The sequence below is a fragment of the Pristiophorus japonicus genome, chromosome 19 (assembly GCF_044704955.1).
Source record: "Pristiophorus japonicus isolate sPriJap1 chromosome 19, sPriJap1.hap1, whole genome shotgun sequence".
NCBI classification, from domain to species: domain Eukaryota; kingdom Metazoa; phylum Chordata; class Chondrichthyes; family Pristiophoridae; genus Pristiophorus; species Pristiophorus japonicus.
The window spans coordinates 43671437-43695130 of NC_091995.1; the positions used below are offsets into that span (position 1 = coordinate 43671437).

The 23694-nt window shown below is 45.5% G+C and overlaps 1 protein-coding gene across 2 annotated transcripts in view; it reads left to right on the forward strand.

Annotated features, from left to right (window-relative positions):
- Nucleotides 1-23694, forward strand: part of LOC139229844 (collagen alpha-1(V) chain-like) — a 255106-nt gene that overhangs the window by 57473 nt on the left and 173939 nt on the right. For both annotated transcript variants that reach the window (XM_070861460.1, XM_070861459.1), the window contains exons 6-7: nt 22751-22804; nt 22895-22948. In XM_070861460.1, coding sequence (XP_070717561.1) covers nt 22751-22804; nt 22895-22948 — 108 coding nt within the window. The remainder of the gene's footprint in view (nt 1-22750; nt 22805-22894; nt 22949-23694) is intronic.

Below are 23694 nucleotides of genomic sequence, written 5' to 3' on the forward strand. Positions count from 1 at the left end.
GCGTAAAGTGGGATACACGGTGCGTAATGTGAGATACACGAAGTGTAATGTGGGGTACACGGGGTGTAATGTCGAATACACGGTGTGTAATGTGGGATACATGGTGTAATGTGGGATACACGGGGTGTAATGTGTGTTACAAAGTGTGTAATATGGGATACACGCTGTAATGTGGGATACACGGTGTGTAATGTGAGATACTCGGTATGCAATGTAGGATTCACCGTGTGTAATGTGGGATACACGGTGTGTAATGTGGGATACAAAGTGTGTAATATGAGATACACGCTGTAATGTGGGATACACGGTGTGTAATGTGGGATACACAGTGTGTAATGTGGGATATATGGTGTGTAATGTGAGATACTCGGTATGCAATGTAGGATTCATGGTATGTAATGTGGGATACACGGTGTGTAATGTGGGATACACGTTGAGTAATTTGAGTTACACCAGTTGTGTTGTGGGATATACGGTGTGTAATGTGCGATACACGGTGTGTAAAGTGGGATACACGGTGCGTAAAGTGGGATACACGTTGCGTAATGTGAGATACACGGAGTGTAATGTGGGATGCAAGGTGCGTAAAGTGGGATACACGGTGCGTAATGTAAGATACACGAAGTGTAATGTGGGATACACGGTGTGTAATGTGGGATACATGGTGTGTAATGTGGGATACACGGTGTAATGTGGGATACACGGTGAGTAATGTGGGATACGCGGTGCGTAATGTGGGATACGCGGTGTGTAATGTGTGATACGTGGTGTCTAATGTGGGATACACTGGGTGTAATATGGGATGCACGGTGTGTAATGTGGGATACACGATGTGTAATGTGGGATACATGGGGTGTAATGTGGGATACACGGGTTGTAATGTGGGATACACGGGGTGTGGTAACGTGGGATACACGGGATGTAATGTAGGATAAACAGTGTGCAATGTGGGATACACGGTATGTAATGTGGGATGCACGGTGTGTAATGTGATATACATGGTGTGTAATATGGGATACATGGTGTGTAATGTGGGATATGCGGTGTGTAATGTGAGATACTCGGTATGCAATGTAGGATTCACGGTATGTAATGTGGGATACACGGTGTGTAATGTGGGATACACGTTGAGTAATTTGAGTTACACAGGTTGTGATGTGGGATACACGGTGTGTAATGTGGGATACACGTTGCGTAATGTGAGATACACGGAGTGTAATGTGGAATACAAGGTGCGTAAAGCGGGATACACGGTGCATAATGTGAGATACACGAAGTGTAATGTGGGATACACGGTGTAATGTGGGATACACGGTGTGTAATGTGGGATACACGATGTGTAATGTGGTATACACGTGGTGTAATGTGGGATACACGGGGTGTAATGTGGGATACACAGTGTGTGGTAACGTGGGATACACGGGATGTAATGTAGGATAAACAGTGTGCAATGTGGGATACACGGTATGTAATGTGGGATGCACGGTGTGTAATGTGATATACATGGTGTGTAATATGGGATACATGGTGTGTAATGTGGGGTACACGGGGTGTAATGTCGAATACACGGTGTGTAATGTGGGATACACGGTGTGTAATGTGAGATACTCGGTATGCAATGTAGGATTCATGGTGTGTAATGTGGGATACACGGTGTGTAATGTGGGATACAAAGTGTGTAATATGGGATACACGCTGTAATGTGGGATACACGGTGTGTAATGTGGGATACACGGTGTGTAATGTCGGATACACGGTGTGTAATGTGGGATACATGGTGTGTAATGTGGGATACACGGTGTGTAATGTGAGATACTCGGTATGCAATGTAGGATTCACGGTATGTAATGTGGGATACACGGTGTGTAATGTGGGATACACGTTGAGTAATTTGAGTTACACCGGTTGTGTTGTGGGATATACGGTGTGTAATGTGCGATACACGGTGTGTAACGTGGGATACACGGTGCGTAAAGTGGGATACACGTTGCGTAATGTGAGATACACGGAGTGTAATGTGGGATGCAAGGTGCGTAAAGTGGGATACACAGTGCGTAATGTAAGATACACGAAGTGTAATGTGGGATACACGGTGTGTAATGTGGGATACATGGTGTGTAATGTGGGATACACGGTGTAATGTGGGATACACGGTGAGTAAGGTGGGATACGCGGTGCGTAATGTGGGATACGCGGTGTGTAATGTGTGATACGTGGTGTCTAATGTGGGATACACTGGGTGTAATATGGGATACACGGTGTGTAATGTGGGATACACGATGTGTAATGTGGGATACATGGGGTGTAATGTGGGATACACGGGTTGTAATGTGGGATACACGGGGTGTGGTAACGTGGGATACACGGGATGTAATGTAGGATAAACAGTGTGCAATGTGGGATACACGGTATGTAATGTGGGATGCACGGTGTGTAATGTGATATACATGGTGTGTAATATGGGATACATGGTGTGTAATGTGGGGCCACGGGGTGTAATGTCGAATACACGGTGTGTAATGTGGGATACACGGTGTGCAATGTAGGATGAATTATGTGTAATGTGGGCTACACGGTGTAATGTGGGATACACGGTGAGTAATATGGGATACACAGGCTGTAATGTGAGATACACGGGATGTAATGTGGTATACACGGTGTGTAATGTGGGATATGCAGTGTGTAATATGGGATACGCGGTGTGTAATGTGGGATACGCAGTGTCTAATGTGGGATACATAGTGTAATGTGGGATACACGGGGTGTAATGTGGGATACACGATGTGTAATGTGGGATACATGGGGTGTAATGTGGGATACACGGGGTGTAATGTGGGATACACAGTGTGTAACGTGGGATACACGGGATGTAATGTAGAATAAACAGTGTGCAATGTGATATACACGGTGTGTAATATGGGATACACGGTGTGCAATGTGGGGTACACGGGGTGTAATGTCAAATACATGGTGTGTAATGTGGGATACACGGTGTGTAATGTGAGATACACGATGAGTAATACGGGATACACTATGTGTAATGTGAGATATACGGTGTGTAATATGGGATACGCGGTGTGTAATGTCGAATGCACGGTGTGTCATGTGGGATACACGGTGTGTAATGTGAGATACACGGTGTGTAATGTGGGATACACGGTGTGTAATGTGGGGTACATGGTTTGCAATGTGAGATACCCGGTGTAATTTGGGATTCATGTTGTGTAATGTGGGATACACGGTGAGTAATGTGGGATACACGGTGTGTAATGCGAGATACGCAGGATGTAATGTGGGATACACGGTGTGTAATGTGGGATACGCGGTGTAATGTGGGATACGCGGTGTAACATGGGACACACGGTGTGTAATGTGGGATACATGGTATGTAATGAGGGATAAACAATGTGCAATGTGGGATACACGGGGTGTAATGTGGGATACACGGTGTAATGTGGGATCCACTGTGTGTAATGTGGCATACACGGTGTGTAATGTGGGATACATGGTGTGTAATGTGGGATGCATGGTGTGTAATGTGGGATACACGGTATGTAATGTGAGATACACGGCATGTAATGTGGGATACGCGGTGTGTAAAGTGGGATACACGGTGCGTAATATGAGATACATGGAGTGTAATGTGGGATACATGGTGTGTAATGTGGGATACACGGTAAGTAATGTGGGATACACAGTGCGTAAAGTGGGATACACGGTGTGTAATGTGGGATATGCGGTGTGTAATATGGGATACATGGTGTAACTTTGACTACACAGTGCAATGTTGGGATACATTGGGTGTAATGTGGGATACCCGGTGTGTAATGTGAGATACACGGTCTGTAATCTGGGACACACGGTGTGTAATATGTGATACACGGTGTGTACTATGAGATACATGGGGTGTAATATGAGATACACGGGGTGTAATGTGGTTACACGGGGTGTATTGTGGGATACATGGGGTGTAGTGTGGGATACACGGTGTGTAATGTGGGATACATGGTGTGTAATGTGAGATACACGGTGTGTAATATGGAATACATGGTGTGTAATGTGGGGTACACGGGGTGTAATGTTGAATACTCGGTGTGTAATGTGGGATACACGGTGTGTAATGTGAGATACACAGTGTGTAATATGGGATACACGGTGTGTAATGTGGGGTACACGGTGTGTAATGTGGGATACCCGGTGTCATTGGGATTCATGGTGAGTAATGTGGGATACACGATGAGTAATGGAGTATAAATAGTGTGTAATGCGAGATACACGGTGTGTAATGTGGAATATGCAGTGTAATGTGGGATACACGGTGTAACTTTGACTACACAGTGCAATGTTGGGATACACTGGGTGTAATGTGGGATACCCGGTGTGTAATATAAGATACACGGTCTGTAATCTGGGACACACGGTGTGTAATATGTGATACACGGTGTGTAATGTGGGATACACGGTGTGTAATGTGGGATACATGGTGTGTAATATGAGATACACGGGGTGTAATGTGAGATACATGGGGTGTAATGTGGGATACACGGGGTGTAATGTGGGATAAATGGTGTTTAATGTGGGATACACGGTGTGTAACGCTGAATAGACGGCGTAATGTGGGATACGCTGTGTGTAATGTGGGATACACAGTGTAATGTGGGATACATAGTGTGTAATATGCGATGCATGATGTAATGCGGCATACACAGGGTGTAATGTGGGATACACGTTGTAATGTGGGATACACAGTGTGTAATGTGGGATACACGGGGTGTAATCTGGGGTACATGGGGTGTTAGGTGGGATACACGGTGTGTAATGTTGAATAGACGGTGTAATGTTGAATAGACGGTGTAATGTGGGATACACGGGGTGTAATGTGGGATACACGGGGTGTAATGTGGGATACATGCTGTAATGTGGGATACACGCTGTGTAATGTCGAATACACAGTGTGCAATGTGAGATACACGATTTGTAATATGGGATACACGGTGTGCAATGTCGGATACCTGGTGAAATTTGGGATTCATGGTGTGTAATGTGGGATACACGGTGTGAAATGTGGACTACACGGTGTGTCATATGAGATACACGGGGTGTAATGTGAGATACACGGGTTGTAATGTGGGATGCACGGTGTGTAATGTGGGCTACACAGTGTGTAATGTGAAGTACACGGTGTCTAATGTGGGATACACGGTGTGTAATGTGAGATACACGGGGTGTAATTTGGGATACACAGTGTGTAATGTGAGATACATGGTGTGAAATATGGGATACACGGGGGGAATTTGGGATACACTGAGTGTAATGTGGGATACACCGTACTGTTGGAACTCTTAATTTTTCCAATGAAATACGAACTCCGGTTGTAGTTTTAATGTAATTTTATTCTGGCAGCAGCAATAAGCTTCTGGCTTTAAGCCAGGCCTTTGTCCTTCTGAGACCATATGGCCAAAATGGCTGTTCTTATACCTGTCTCAGTTTACAGAAAAGAACACGCTTTCTTTGACCTTATTGGCTCAATTGATATACTGTTAACCTTTAATTGGCTCGCTACCAAAGGTCTTAAAATGTCAAGTTGATTGATGACTTAATGCAATGTGCTGAGTTGCACGTAGAAGCTCTAAATGCGGGGTCTGTGAATTCTGACAGCCTTTCTGAATGCAGCCTGTTTGAATTCTCTATCAATCCCCCCTTTGATTCTTTCACAAACTGAATCATAAAACATCAGGTATCAATGGTTAAACATTCTACAAAATAATTTCATACATGTTAATAAAGTTTCCTTCTAAAATTTGTTGATGTGTTTCGTCACATGTCCAGACTAGTAGCTTCCACACAAATTTACACCAACCCGAATTCCATCGTGGCCACAATGGAAGTCTGATTTTAGCAGGTTAATTAACCTTATTCCAATTGAATCCAAATCAATACCTTAATTCAACCAGTAAAAACAACCTTCCCTTAAACCTAACATACCCCTGTGCCACGTACAGACGGTCTGCTGGGACCTGCAAGGTGCCTCACCTGCGGGACAGCAGCTACAGCCGCCTGGTCGCAACAACATTTAATCAACATAAACAAACAATATAAAAGTAAAACAATTACAACAAATAGAATTAAACCTTCCACCAATGAAGTTCCTATTGAACCTAGCCATTCAGTGGCTCCGCTCCACAAAGTGAATGATGGGGGTTGCTTAAGTTTTTCTACCTCCTTTTGGATATGCTCCGCTAAGTGGGTAATTTCTTCGGAGCTATCTGGGATAAACGTGCAACACTCAGTTCCGAGTAGGGCGCAAGTACCTCCCTTTTCAGCCAGGATGTAATCAAGGGCCAGTCTATTCTGTAGGGCTACTGTGCGGATTGCTACCATTTCTGCATTGATTTTAACTAGGGCCTCTGAGGTATCATTGGCTACCCGTTCCACAACGGATGCCATGTTAATGGATTCCCTTGCTAGTCTGACGGTCCCATACCTGGGGATCAGAAAGGCAAAGAACCTCTCTGTTTCTGTGATAGCTCTCTTAGGACGGTGTAAATGTTCTGACAGTGACTTTATATGATACATATAAGGCACAATGTAGGCTAAATAGCAGGATCCCATCCAATTCTGGGGCAGCCAAGGGTAGGCCTTGTGGCCACACACCCAATAGGTGCCATTATAGGCAATGAATGTTAGCTGTTTCTTTGTCAGCAACACTCCGGGGCCTGTCCAGGCTTTCCCATCTGTTTTATTCAGAATCCCTGTTACGTTAAGAATTCCCACATCGGCCCAGTTTGGACGGTTCCTTGGCTTGATTATATTATAATTTCGGGATCAGTTGCTATACCCCATATTTTGGCCTCTTTTGATGTTTCTAATCAGACAGACCGATTCCCCCGGTCTTCCTATTCCCGTTGTATTAGTGATAACAAAAAATGGGGGCCGTTTGGAATTATTGTAGCACGGTTGGTATCCCCCTTCAAAGGTAGTCAGATTATAACCTGCTGACTTCCATTTACGTGCCCAGTTTTCCGTATCCTGAAACGCATTGCCTGTTTTGTTTTGATTAATTATCCACTCAGCCATTTCCGAGATATTCAAGGGGACTGGCCTCAAGGGAATCCCTCCCTTTGAGTGAATAGAAATATGCACACACACTCAACAACTAGAAATGTTACCTTGTTTGGCATAAATGTATGACATATATAAAAAGGTATTTACATGGAATTCCCTTGGTACTCTACTATTTCCCTTTGGTGCAGAGGGTCGACTAGTAAGAAGTAGGCCTATGCCTAGAATACCTACAATCAGTAATACGGTAAATGTATACATTTTGGCAAAAAGTAACTGTCCTTATTAAATTTCAGCTTCAGTTACGGGTGCTCGTTTAACATGTGAGGCGTGAATCCAGGCTTTCTTTCCTTGGACTTTAACAGCTGCCTGGGTGGTCAATAACACTTGATAAGGTCCCTCCCACTTGGCACCCAAAGGTTCTTTATGCAACTTTTTCACATACACCCAGACTCCCGGGATGATGTCGTGTCCTCCTTCGGGTGGATTACCCCAAGCTGCCGATACCTGTCGGGAAACAGAACTAATAGCATTGGTTAAGTTCTGACAGTATGATAACAAAGTGTCACTCATTAAGTGAACATCAGCTTTCCGTAAATCGATAGTTCCTGGCAGCGACACGGGTCTTCCTGTTATAATTTCAAATGGGCTTAGACCTGTCGTTCTGTTCGGGGTTGCCCTAATGCTACATAGCACTACTGGTAGTGCCTGGGGCAATGGTGTTCCTTCTTGGTGTTATTTGGCAAGCCGTTGTTTCAGAGTTCGATTCATTCGCTCTCCTTGTCCTGATGATTGTGGATGATAAGGACAGTGTAAATCCCACGTAATGTTCAATAACCTACAGACTTCTTGGCAGACAGCACCTGTGAAGTGTGTTCCCTGATCTGAGTCAATGCTATTCGGGACTCCCCATCGGGGAATGTAATCCTTACACAAGACCTTTGCAGTGTGATTGGCTGTGGCTCTTTTACTTGGGACAGCTTCTACCCATCTAGAGAATCTTTCGACCATGACAAGAATGTTAGTGTATCCTTGGCATGGAGGGAGAGATATATAATCAACCTGCAGATGCTGGAATGGTCCGACAGGGGCAGGGGGCCTCAGTTGGGGCATTACCGTGATGGGTCCAGAATTATTTTTCTGGCAGACCACACAGCGGTCTGCTACCAGCTGGGCATGTTTTTTAAATCCCCGACCCCACCAGCTTTTCTGGAACGGTGCCGTCATCTGTTGTGAGGCCAAGTGTCCCCACGAGTGGATCTGTTGGGCTACAAAAGGCATAAGCGCTTGTGGCGCGACTGGCTTGTCGGTAACTCTTTGTCTCCAGACACCATCTTCGCATAGCTTAATTCCTGCCTCAATCCATGTCCATTTTTCCTCTCAGGAGCACTCGCCTTACATTGTTTGAAGGTCTCGTGTCAGAGTCCTGAGTGCTTTCATTCTGCAAATCTGTGTTGGTTCTTCTGGAGGAACGCCCTGGTCGGCTAGGGCATTTCCCTGTGCTTCTGTTGTATTTTCCTTGGTATGGGCCTTACACTTCAGGATGGACACTTCCTGAGGTAATTGTATGGCCTCCAGTAAGTCTCGGACTTCTTTTCCATTTCGGATAGGTGTACCAGCAGCAGTGAGGAATCCTCTTTTCCACCATAACAGACCAAAGTCGTGAGCGACTCCAAAAGCATAACGCGAATCTGTGTAGACATTAGCTGTCTGTCCTTCTGCTATTTGACATGCTTCTGACAGGGCCCGTAACTCGGTCTGTTGTGCTGACGTTCCTGAGGGTAAACATCCTTTTGCCACTACCTCATATAAGGTTGTAACTGCCCATCCTGCTTTTCTGGTACCCTTGTCAACAAAGGAGGAACCATCTGTAAACAGGATGAGGTCTGGGTTGTGCAGAGGCTCCTCTGCTGCTAAGGCTGCTTGTTCTGTTTCTTTTAAAATCTCCACGCAGTCATGCTCTTCACATTCTCCCCCCTCTTGCTCCCTCGATTCTAACATCGGGAGCATAGTTGCGGGATTAACCGGGCTGGCCCGGACGATATGGAGATTAGGAGCTTCCAAAACTGCTGTCCAACGGGTCCATCTAGCTGCTGTCATCTGAGACATTCTATTCATAGACAGCAAAGCGTGTACGGTGTGGGGACACTTGACAATCAGCTTTTGGTCGAGGACTAGACCCGCAGTGATCATTACCGCTCGACATGTAACTTCCATGACCCTTAGGCAACTTCCCCATCTGAGGGCTACCAGTTTTGCCGAATAATAGCCAATAGGTCTTTGCCGATCCCCATGTTCTTGTGTCAGTATAGCTGTCATATATCCTTCTTTCTCATGAACAAACAGGGTAAATTCCCAGAGCCAGTGCCGAGCACAAAGCCTTTTTCAAACTCAGGAAGTCCTCTTGCTGTTCTTTAGTGAGGGTGATGGCTTCTTGAGAGGCACGTTTCCCCTTTAAAATATCATTCAATGGCTGAGCAAGCTGTGTTTAGGAGTCAATCCAATTTCTGTTAAAGTTACACAATCCCAAAAAAGACCTTAGTTCCTGAATAGTGGTGGGTTTTTTAGCAGCCCGAATGGCTGCAGTTCTATCCTGGGTGAGTTCTCTCTTTCCTTGTGAAATCTTTTGTCCCAGGTATACAACCTCTTCTTGGGATATTTGTGCTTTGTCGATGCTGGCTTTATGTCCTTTCAGCCAAAGGTGGTCCAGCAAAGCTCGTAAATCTTGTTCATGCTATTCTTCCGAGTTTGAAGCTAGCAGGATATCGTCTACATATTGGATGACTGTTGATGACAGGAGAGGTAATTCTCGCAAATGGCTTTGTAAAGCCATGTGGAATACCCTAGGCTGTTGTGGAAACCCTGCGGTAACCGGGTCCAAGTATACTGTTGTCTTTGGACCGTGAAAGCAAACCACTGTCGAACCTCCGGTGCCAGAGGCACCGACCAAAATCCGTTGGCCATATCTATAACCGAGAAATATTTATGTTCCGGTTTGAGGGCATTAAAAATGGTGGAGGGATCTGCAACCAAAGGAGCTTTTTGATCAATACAGTGGTTAGCTTTCCTATAATCGACAGTCAAACGCCAAGTCTCATTAGATTTCTGTACCGGCCACACGGGGCTATTGGAGGAGCTATGCGTTTTAATAAGCACCCCTTGTTTCTCCAATTGCGGAATAACTGGTAAGATTCCCGCGATGGCAGTTGTACTGATGGGATACTGTTTAGTGCATGGAGGCTTGGTCCCGGTAAATGACGCAGGCTCCATCTGGAGTAGGCCACAATCATTCTTATCTTTAGCCCACATCGAGTGTTCCTTCAATTCTTCTTTCTTCAAAGTTCTAATTGACCATGTCACCCGACCATCCTCGAAATGCAACGATGAATCTACTTGGATTAGAACGTCCATTTCCAAAAGGGGTTGATCTACTGGGCCTATCCAGACCGGCATGGTTAGTTCATGTGGACCCAGCCCTATAAGTACCGGTGTTGTCCTTTTAATTTCCATTTTATGGCCCCCAACTCCAAAGGCTGTACGTACCCTACCATCCAACGGCAAAAAGTCTCCATATTGTAGAGGTAAGCATGTTAATTCCGCCCCTCTGTCTAAAAGACAGTCCACATCCTTATCACCCACCCTCACAGTTATATATAGCCCATCTCCCCTTTGTTGTATTAGTGCGAGGAGGGGGGCCAGGGTGGGCTTTAATCGTTTTTTGCTATCCCAAGTAACTCCTTCTGTTGTTGTATTGTCAGTCGCTTAAATGCTTCTATGAGGTCATTATCTTGTGACAAGCCTGGTTTGTTGGCTGAATTGTATCCCTGGCTGCGTCCTCTTCCCCAGCCACGACCTTTCTGTTTCGCCCTGCACGTCTTGGCCCAGTGACCTTCTTTCCCGCAATAATGACATTTTCCGAGTAATTTTCCAAATAACTGTTTATCGGAATCCTGGGATTTCCATCCCATAGCCTGGACAGCTCGGACTTTAGCTCCCATATCCTGATCTAATTGGTTACATCGATCCACCAATGCTGCAAAGGTAGTTCCTCTACCTTCCCAGTCCGGTAACACTATCTTAAGCATTTTGGACAGTTCTGGCTTTAGACCTGCCACGAAAGCTGCTTTCAGGGGTCCAAACACTTGTTCATCCATTTCCTCATCCGTATTATTCATACCCGAATGTTCGAGCCACGTGCATCTAAACCGCTCGTCATACTCCAGGACCTCCTCTGTTCCTTTCTGTTGGCAGGCTGCAATTTTTCTCCAGTCTGTCTTAGCTGGACTGAAGGCTTGCAGCCAGTGTTTAATCGCCTCCCATCCTGCGTCTAATTCTTGCTCATTCTGCCCCAAAGCTTCTCCTACCTTGTCGTGCAATTTTCTTCCCTGTGTTTTTGGCACCATTATGGTCAAAATTTGCACTCCGTCCCAGGGATGAAGCTGATATATATTTCTTAAGCGGTCCAATTGGTCCCACGTTTTCACTCCCCCTTTCTTGGGATTGGGCAATTCTTTGGACCATTTATCAATTTTCTCTGGGTCTGCCGGATCATGAACTAAATATTTTGCATACACCCCTTTCTTCGTTGTTTTGGTTCCGTCCTCATCGCAGTCTCTTCTGATCTGACGACAACTCGTCTTTTTTTAAACAGGGCAAAGCGCACTCCTAATTCTTCATCATCCTCCGACACTGTATCGTCGGAGGATTCAGAATCCGTATCTATTTCTTGGTCATGTCTTCGGGTTTGTGCTTTTAATTTATCCAAACATGGGTACCCTGGGAATTGACCAATACATTTTCCTTTTCCTATTACTGTCTCTTGACCTCATGATTTTTTCCATTCTTTAATTTCATCTTTAAGATCTTTAACTTCCGCTTCCAACTTTTCAAGTTCAAGTCTTTTCTGTCTTAGTTGTTCACAAACAGCTTGCAATTGGTCCTTTGTACTGGTCAGTTCTCGATCATGTTGGGAACGCGTTATAATTTCATTCCGCTATCGGATCTGTCCCATAACGGCTAGGGACCATCTGATTCGCTCTTTATTTTTCATACGGGTCGTTTTTCCCAGACCCTTTTGATCTCATCCAAGGACCATTGTCCTTTGGTGGTACCGTATTTCTGTTTGATCTTAATACAGGTTTTAGATAAGTTGAATGGTTGCTCTATGTATTCTTTTAACTGTTCGAGGATTTCATCTATCGAAACCTCAGTTGTAGGCAATTCTTTGCTCTTATCTCCTGCTGCCATTATACTGATTTCTTTACTGGGGTCTCGAGTCGTAGGCTTTCCAGCCGATCAATAGGTCGGTGATGAATTAACTAACACACCGCCGAAGTTTAGACGTCTATGGGAGCTCGAGCCGACTACCAACCGGAGGGTTCGCAAACCGGAGGCTTTCGGAATCGCGTAGAAGGAGAGACGAATTTAGACTATTGACCGAGGACTTTTATAAAGAGGAGTCCATACCTCAGTATGTAGGTCCGATGTCCAAAATCCAGTTTCTTTCCTCAGCGATCCTGTTTGTAACGCCAAAATTGTTGGATCTCTTAATTTTTCCAATGAAATACGAACTCCGGTTGTAGTTTAATGTAATTTTATTCTGGCAGCAGCAACAAGCTTCTGGCTTTAAGCCAGGCCTTTGTCCTTCTGAGACCACATGGCCAAAATGGCTGTTCTTATACCTGCCTCAGTTTACAGAAAAGAACACGCCTTCTTTGACCTTATTGGCTCAATTGATATACTGTTAACCTTTAATTGGCTCACTACCAAAGGTCCTAAAATGTCAAGTTGATTGATGACTTAATGCAATGTGCTGAGTGGCACGTAGAAGCTCTAACAGGGGGGTCTGTGAATTCCAACAGCCTGTCTGAATGCAGCCTGTAATGTGTGGTACACAGGGTGTAATGTGAGATACACGGTGTGTAATGTGCGATACATGGGGTGTAATGTGGGATACACAGTGTGTAATGTAGGATACACGATGTGTAATGTGTGATACGCAGTGTGTAATGTGAGATACTCGGTGTTTAATGTGGGATGCACGATGTGTCATGTGGGATACACCGCATGCAATGTGGGATACACGGCTTGTATTGTGGGACACATGGTGTGTAATGTGGAACACATGGTGTATAATGTGGGATACACGGTATAATGTGGGATACACGATGTGGAATGTGTGATACACGGTGTGTAATGTGGGACACACGGGGTGGAATGTGGGTTACACGGTGTGTAATGTGGGATACACAGTGTGTAATGTGGGATACACGGTGTAATGTGAGATATACGGTGTGTAATCTGAGATACACGGTGTAATGTGGGTTACACGGTGTGTAAAGTGGGTAACACAGTGTGTATTGTGGGATACATGGTGTAATGTGTGATACATGGGGTGTAATGTGCAATTCACGAGTGTAATTTGGTGATACACGGGATGTAATGTGGGATACACGAGTGTAATGTGGTATACATTGTGTGTAATGTGGGATACGCGGGGTGTAATGTGGGATACACGGGTGTAATGTGGGATACAAGTGTGTAATGTGCGATACACGGTGTAATGTGGGATACACGGGGTGTAATGTTAGATACACGGTGTGTAATGTGAGATACACGGTGTGTAATGTGCGATACACGGTGTGTAATGTGGGATACACGGTGTGTAATGTAAGGTACACGGGGTGTAATGTGGGATACACGGTGTGTAATGTGGGATGCACGGTGTAATGTGGAATACACGGAGTGTAATGTGAGATACACGGAGTGTAATGTGGGATGCATGGGGTGTAATGTGGGATACACGGTCTCTAATGTGGGATATGCAGTGTAATGTGGGATACACGGTGTGTAATGTGGGATGCACGGTGTAATGTGGGCTACACGGTGTGTAATGTGGGATACACGGTGTAATGTGCGATACACAGTGTGTAATGTGGGATCGACGGTGTGTAATGTGGGATACACGGGGTGTAATGTGGGATAAACGGGGTGTAATGTGGGATACACGGTGTGTCATGTTGGATAAACAGTGTGTAATGTGAGATACACGGGATGTAATGTGGGATTCACGGGTGTAATCTGGTGATACACGGGATGTAATGTGGGATACACGGGGTGTGTAATGTGGTGATACACGGGATGTAATGTGGGATACATGGGATGTAATGTGTGCAACACAGTGTGATGTGGGATACACGGGGTGTAATGTGGGATACACGGTGTGTAATGTGGGATACACGGTGTGTAATGTGAGATACACGGTGTGTAATGTGAGGTACACGGGGTGTAATGTGGGATACACGGTGTGTAATGTAAGGTATATGGGGTGTAATGTGGGATACACGGTGTGTAATGTGGGATGCCCGGTGTAAAGTGGGATACACGGTGTAATGTGGGATACACGGTGTGTAATGTGGGATGCACGGGATGTAATGTGGGATACACGGTGTGTAATGTGGGATACACGGTGTGTAATGTGGGATACACGGGGTGTAATGTGAGATACACGGTGTGTAATGTGGGATACACGGTGTGTAATGTGAGGTACACGGGGTGTAATGTGGGATCCACTGTGTGTAATTTGGGATGCACGGTGTAATGTGGGATACACGGTGTTAATGTGATATACACAGAGTGTAATGTGGGATACACGGGGTGTAATGTGGGATACACAGTCTGTAATGTGGGATACGCGGTATAATGTGGGATACACGGTGTTATGTGGGATACACAGTGTGTAATGTGGGATACACGGTGTGTAATGTGGGATAAACGGGGTGTAATGTGGGATACACGGGGTGTAATGTGGGATTCACGGGTGTAGATCTGGTGATACACGGGATGTAATGTGGGATACACTGTGTGTAATGTGGGATACACAGTGTGTAATGTGAGATACATGGTGTGTAATGTGAGATACATGGTGTGAAATGTGGGATACACGGTGTATAATGTAAGGTATATGGGGTGTAATGTGGGATACACGGTGTGTAATGTGGGATGCACGGTGTAATGTGGGATACACGGAGTGTAATGTGAGATACACGGTATAATGTGGGATACACGGTGTGTAATGTGGGATGCCCGGTGTAAAGTGGGATACACGGTGTAATGTGTGATACACGGTGTGTAATGAGGGATACACGGGATGTAATGTGGGCTACACGGTGTGTAATGTGGGATACACGGTGTTATGTGGGATACACAGTGTGTAATGTGGGATACACGGTGTGTAATGTGGGATAAACGGGGTGTAATGTGGGATACACGGGGTGTAATGTGGGATTCACGGGTGTAGATCTGGTGATACACGGGATGTAATGTGGGATACACTGTGTGTAATGTGGGATACACAGTGTGTAATGTGAGATACATGGTGTGTAATGTGAGATACATGGTGTGAAATGTGGGATACACGGTGTATAATGTAAGGTATATGGGGTGTAATGTGGGATACACGGTGTGTAATGTGGGATGCACGGTGTAATGTGGGATACACGGAGTGTAATGTGAGATACACGGTATAATGTGGGATACACGGTGTGTAATGTGGGATGCCCGGTGTAAAGTGGGATACACGGTGTAATGTGTGATACACGGTGTGTAATGAGGGATACACGGGATGTAATGTGGGATACACAGTGTGTAATGTGGGATACACGGTGTGTAATGTGAGACACACTGTGTTTAATGTGGGATAGACGGTGAGTAATTTGGGATATATGGTGTGTAATGTGGGATACACGGTGTGTAATGTGGGATAAACAATGTGTAATGTGGGATACACGGTGTGTAATGTGCAATTCACGGGTGTAATCTGGTGATACACGGGATGTAATGTGGGATACACGGGTGTAATATGGGCTACACGGTGTAATGTGGGATACACATGGTGTAATGTGGGATACACAGTGTGTAATGTGGGATAAATAGTATGTAATGTGCGATACACGGTGTGTAATGTGGGATACACGGTGTGTAATGTGGGATACACGATGTGTAATGTGAGATACACGGGGTGTAATGTGGGATACACGGTGTGTAATGTGGGATACACTATGTAATGTGGGATACGCGGCGTGTAATGTGGGATACATGGTGTGTAATATGGGATACACGGTCTCTAATGTGGGATACGCGGTGTAATGCGGGATACACGGTGTAATGTGGGATACACAGTGTGTAATGTGGTATACATGGTGTGTAATGTGGGATAAACAATGTGTAATGTGGGATACACGGTGTGTAATGTGCAATTCACGGGTGTAATCTGGTGATACACGGGATGTAATTTGGGATACACGGGTGTAATGTGGTATACATTGTGTGTAATGTGGGATACACGGGGTGTAATGTGGGATGCACGATGTGTAATGTGAGATACACGGGATGTAATGTGGGATACACGGGGTGTAATGTGGGATACACGGTGTGTAATGTGAGACACACTGTGTTTAATGTGGGATAGACGGTGTGTAATTTGGGATACGCGGTGTGTAATATGGGATACACGGAGTGTAATGTGAGATACACAGGGTGTAATGTGGGATACACGGGGTGTAATGTGGGATACACAGTCTGTAATGTGGGATACGCGGTGTAATGTGGGATACACGGTGTGTAATGTGGGATGCACGGGATGTAATGTGGGATACACGGTGTGTAATGTGGGATACACGGTGTGTAATGTGGGATACACGGGGTGTAATGTGAGATACACGGTGTGTAATGTGGGATACACGGTGTGTAATGTGAGGTACACGGGGTGTAATGTGGGATAAACGGGGTGTAATGTGGGATACACGGGGTGTAATGTGGGATTCACGGGTGTAGATCTGGTGATACACGGGATGTAATGTGGGATACACTGTGTGTAATGTGGGATACACAGTGTGTAATGTGAGATACATGGTGTGTAATGTGAGATACATGGTGTGAAATGTGGGATACACGGTGTATAATGTAAGGTATATGGGGTGTAATGTGGGATACACGGTGTGTAATGTGGGATGCACGGTGTAATGTGGGATACACGGAGTGTAATGTGAGATACACGGTATAATGTGGGATACACGGTGTGTAATGTGGGATGCCCGGTGTAAAGTGGGATACACGGTGTAATGTGTGATACACGGTGTGTAATGAGGGATACACGGGATGTAATGTGGGATACACAGTGTGTAATGTGGGATACACGGTGTGTAATGTGAGACACACTGTGTTTAATGTGGGATAGACGGTGAGTAATTTGGGATATATGGTGTGTAATGTAGGATACACGGTGTGTAATGTGGGATAAACAATGTGTAATGTGGGATACACGGTGTGTAATGTGCAATTCACGGGTGTAATCTGGTGATACACGGGATGTAATGTGGGATACACGGGTGTAATGTGGTATACATTGTGTGTAATGTGGGATACACGGGGTGTAATGTGGGATACACAGGTGTAATATCGTGATACACGGGATGTAATGTGGGATACACGGGTGTAATATGGGCTACACGGTGTAATGTGGGATACACATGGTGTAATGTGGGATACACAGTGTGTAATGTGGGATAAATAGTATGTAATGTGCGATACACGGTGTGTAATGTGGGATACACGGTGTGTAATGTGGGATACACGATGTGTAATGTGAGATACACGGGGTGTAATGTGGGATACACAGTGTGTAATGTGGGATACACTATGTAATGTGGGATACGCGGCGTGTAATGTGGGATACATGGTGTGTAATATGGGATACACGGTCTCTAATGTGGGATACGCGGTGTAATGCGGGATACACGGTGTAATGTGGGATACACAGTGTGTAATGTGGTATACACGGTGTGTAATGTGGGATAAATAATGTGTAATGTGGGATACACGGTGTGTAATGTGCAATTCACGGGTGTAATCTGGTGATACACGGGATGTAATTTGGGATACACGGGTGTAATGTGGTATACATTGTGTGTAATGTGGGATACACGGGGTGTAATGTGGGATGCACGATGTGTAATGTGAGATACACGGGATGTAATGTGGGATACACGGGGTGTAATGTGGGATACACGGTGTGTAATGTGAGACACACTGTGTTTAATGTGGGATAGACGGTGTGTAATTTGGGATACGCGGTGTGTAATATGGGATACACGGAGTGTAATGTGAGATACACAGGGTGTAATGTGGGATACACGGGGTGTAATGTGGGATACACAGTCTGTAATGTGGGATACGCGGTGTAATGTGGGATACACGGTGTTATGTGGGATACACAGTGTGTAATGTGGGATACACGGTGTGTAATGTGAGGTACACGGGGTGTAATGTGGGATACACGGTGTGTAATGTGGGATACACTATGTAATGTGGGATACGCGGCGTGTAATGTGGGATACATGGTGTGTAATTTGGGATACACGGTGTTTAATGGAGGATACACGGTGTAATGTTGGATACACGGGGTGTAATGTGGGTTACACAGTCTCTAATGTGGGATACGCGATGTAATGCGGGATACACGGTGTAATGTGGGATACACAGTGTGTAATGTGGTATACACGGTGTGTAATGTGGGATAAACAATGTGTAATGTGGGATAAACGGTGTGTAATGTGCAATTCACGGGTGTAATCTGGTGATACACGGGATGTAATTTGGGATACACGGGTGTAATGTGGTATACATTGTGTGTAATGTGGGATACACGGGGTGTAATGTGGGGTGCACGATGTGTAATGTGAGATACACGGGATGTAATGTGGGATACACGGGGTGTAATGTGGGATACACGGTGTGTAATGTGAGACACACTGTGTTTAATGTGGGATAGACGGTGTGTAATTTGGGATACGCGGTGTGTAATATGGGATACATGGAGTGTAATGTGAGATACACAGGGTGTAATGTGGGATACACGGGGTGTAATGTGGGATACACAGTCTGTAATGTGGGATACGCGGTGTAATGTGGGATACACGGTGTTATGTGGGATACACAGTGTGTAATGTGGGATACACGGTGTGTAATGTGGGATAAACGGGGTGTAATGTGGGCTACACGGTGTGATGTGGGATACACGGGGTGTAATGTGGGATACACGATGTGTAATGTGGGATACACGGGGTGTAATGTGGGATACACGGTGTGTAATGTGAGGTACACGGGGTGTAATGTGGGATCCACAGTGTGTAATGTGGGATGCACGGTGTAATGTGGGATACACGGTGTGTAATGTGGGATACACGGGTGTAATCTGGTGATAAACGGTGTATTGTGGGATACACGGTATGTAATGTGGATGCACGGGGTGTAATGTGGGATACACGGTGTAATGTGAGATACATGGGGTGTAAAGTGGGATACACGGAGTGTAATGTGGGATACACGGTGTAACGTGGGATACACAGTGTGTAATGTGGGATACACAGTGTGTAATGTGAGATACACGGAGTGTAATGTGGGATACACAGTGTGTAATGTGGGATACATGGTGTAACGTGGGATACACAGTGTGTAATGTGGGATACACGGTGTGTAATGTGAGGTACACGGGGTGTAATGTGGGATACACGGTGTGTAATGTGGGATACACTATGTAATGTGGGATACGCGGCGTGTAATGTGGGATACATGGTGTGTAATTTGGGATACACGGTGTTTAATGGAGGATACACGGTGTAATGTTGGATACACGGGGTGTAATGTGGGATACACAGTCTCTAATGTGGGATACGCGATGTAATGCGGGATACACGGTGTAATGTGGGATACACAGTGTGTAATGTGGTATACACGGTTTGTAATGTGGGATAAACAATGTGTAATGTGGGATACACGGTGTGTAATGTGCAATTCACGGGTGTAATCTGGTGATACACGGGATGTAATTTGGGATACACGGGTGTAATGTGGTATACATTGTGTGTAATGTGGGATACACGGGGTGTAATGTGGGGTGCACGATGTGTAATGTGAGATACACGATGTGTAATGTGGGATACACGGGGTGTAATGTGGGATACACGCGGTGTAATGTGAGATACACGGCGTGTAATGTGGGATACACGGTGTGTAATGTGAGGTACACGGGGTGTAATGTGGGATCCACAGTGTGTAATGTGGGATGCACGGTGTAATGTGGGATACACGGTGTGTAATGTGGGATACACGGGTGTAATCTGGTGATACACGGTGTATTGTGGGATACACGGTATGTAATGTGGATGCACGGGGTGTAATGTGGGATACACGGTGTAATGTGAGATACATGGGGTGTAAAGTGGGATACACGGAGTGTAATGTGGGATACACGGTGTAACGTGGGATACACAGTGTGTAATGTGGGATACACAGTGTGTAATGTGAGATACACGGAGTGTAATGTGGGATACACAGTGTGTAATGTGGGATACACGGTGTTATGTGGGATACACAGTGTGTAATGTGGGATACACGGTGTGTAATGTGAGGTACACGGGGTGTAATGTGGGATACACGGTGTGTAATGTGGGATACACTATGTAATGTGGGATACGCGGCGTGTAATGTGGGATACATGGTGTGTAATTTGGGATACACGGTGTTTAATGGAGGATACACGGTGTAATGTTGGATACACGGGGTGTAATGTGGGATACACAGTCTCTAATGTGGGATACGCGATGTAATGCGGGATACACGGTGTAATGTGGGATACACAGTGTGTAATGTGGGATACACGGTGTGTAATGTGCAATTCACGGGTGTAATCTGGTGATACACGGGATGTAATTTGGGATACACGGGTGTAATGTGGTATACATTGTGTGTAATGTGGGATACACGGGGTGTAATGTGGGGTGCACGATGTGTAATGTGAGATACACGGGATGTAATGTGGGATACACGGGGTGTAATGTGGGATACACGGTGTGTAATGTGAGACACACTGTGTTTAATGTGGGATAGACGGTGTGTAAGTTGGGATACGCGGTGTGTAATATGGGATACACGGAGTGTAATGTGAGATACACAGGGTGTAATGTGGGATACACGGGGTGTAATGTGGGATACACAGTCTGTAATGTGGGATACGCGGTGTAATGTGGGATACACGGTGTTATGTGGGATACACAGTGTGTAATGTGGGATACACGGTGTGTAATGTGGGATAAACGGGGTGTAATGTGGGCTACACGGTGTGATGTGGGATACACGGGGTGTAATGTGGGATACACGATGTGTAATGTGGGATACACGGGGTGTAATGTGGGATACATGGGGTGTAATGTGAGATACACGGTGTGTAATGTGGGATACACGGTGTGTAATGTGAGGTACACGGGGTGTAATGTGGGATCCACAGTGTGTAATGTGGGATGCACGGTGTAATGTGGGATACACGGTGTATAATGTGGGATACACGGGTGTAATCTGGTGATACACGGTGTATTGTGGGATACACGGTATGTAATGTGGATGCACGGGGTGTAATGTGGGATACACGGTGTAATGTGAGATACATGGGGTGTAAAGTGGGATACACGGAGTGTAATGTGGGATACACGGTGTAACGTGGGATACACAGTGTGTAATGTGGGATACACAGTGTTTTATTTGAGATACACGGAGTGTAATGTGGGATACACAGTGTGTAATGTGGGATACATGGTGTAACGTGGGATACACAGTGTGTAATGTGGGATACACAGTGTGTAATGTGGTATACGCGGTGTAATGTGGGATACACGGTGTAATGTGGGATTCAGAGTGTGTAATGTGGGATACACGGTGTGTAATGTGAGACACACGGTGTTTAATGTGGGATAGTCGGTGTGTAATGTGGGATACACGGGGTGTAATGTGGGATAAACGGGGTGTAATGTGGGATACACGGTGTGTAATGTGGGATACACTGTCTGTAATGTGGGATACACGGTGTGTAATGTGCAATTCACAAGTGTAATCTGGTGATACACGAGATGTAATGTGGGATACACGGGTGTAATGTGATATACATTGTGTGTAATGTGGGATACACGGGGTGTAATGTGGGATACACGGGTGTCATATGGTGATACACGGGATGTAATGTGGGATACACGGTGTGTAATGTGGGCTACACGGGGTGTTATGTGGGATACAAGGTGTGTAATGTGGGATACACGGGGTGTAATGTGGGATACATGGTGTGTAATGTGGGATACACGGGGTGTAATGTGGGATACACGGGTGTCATATGGTGATACACGGGATGTAATGTGGGATACACGGTGTGTAATGTGGGCTACACGGGGTGTTATGTGGGATACAAGGTGTGTAATGTGGGATACACGGGGTGTAATGTGGGATACATGGTGTGTAATGTGGGATACACGGGGTGTAATGTGGGATACACGGGTGTAATGTGAGATACACGGTGTGTAATGTGGGATGCACGGTGTGTAATGTGGGATACACGGGTGTAATGTGGGATACACGGGTGTAATGTGGGATACACGGTGTGTAATGTGGGATACACGGGGTGTAATGTGGGATACACGGTGTGTAATGTGGGATACTCGGGTGTAATGTGGTGATACCTGGTGCGTAATGTGAGATACACTCCGTGGATATATTGTGTGGTACGTGGGGTGTGCATATTGTGGGCCACAGTAAGCCACGCTGTGTGTAATGTTGGTGCTGACTCTCATCCCTTGATGTTCAACAGGGTCCCCGCGGTTCCCGAGGTCTGGGGGGTCCACCAGGAAAATCAGGCCGCAGGGTGAGTGAGCATTTGTGTACATTTTACAGCTCGTTCCACTTCCGCCAATGCGTTCCTCAACCTGAGTAATGAGGATATCTTGTGTTGCAGGGTCGTGCAGGAGCGGACGGAGCAAGAGGAATACCAGGGGAAGGAGGAATCAAGGTATGCTACAGTGTCCAATAGTTGTGTGTACGAGAGTGTGTGTGAGTGAGTGACTGTTTGCGAGAGCGTGTGTGTGCGAGAGTGTGTGTGCGAGAGTGTGTGTGCGAGAGTGTGTATGCGTGAGTGTGTGTGCATGAATGTATATGCAAAAGTGTGTGTGCAAGAGCGTGTATGCGAGAGTGTGTGTGCGACAGTGTGTGTGCAAGAATGTGTATGCAAGAGTGTGTAAGCAAGAGTATGTGAGTGTTGTATGTGTGTGAGTGAGTGTTTGTGAGTGAGTGTGTGTGATTGTGTGTGATGAGTGTGAGAGTGAGTTTGTGTGAGTGAATGTAAGTTTGTGAGTGAGTGTGTGTGTGTGAATGAGTGTGAGTGAGTGTGTTGGAGTGTGTGTGAGTGAGTGTGTCTGAGTGTGTGTGTGTGCGTGTGTATGAGTGAGTGTGTGTGATTGTGTGTGATGAGTGTGTGTGAGTTTGTGTGAGTGAGTGTATACGCATGTATGTGAGTGCGTGAGTGAGTGTGTGTGACTGTGTGTGAGTGAGAGTGTGTCCGATTATGAGTGTGAGTGAGTATGTGTGTGTGAATGTGAGTGTGTGAGTGAGTGTGTGTGTGAGTGAATATGTGTGTGTGAGCATGTGTGTGTGAGTGTGTGTGTGAGTGAATGTGTGTGAGTGTGTATGTGTGAGTGTGTGTGTGAGATTATGAGTGTGTGTGAGTGTGTGTCCGAGAGTGTGAGTGTTTGTGAGTAT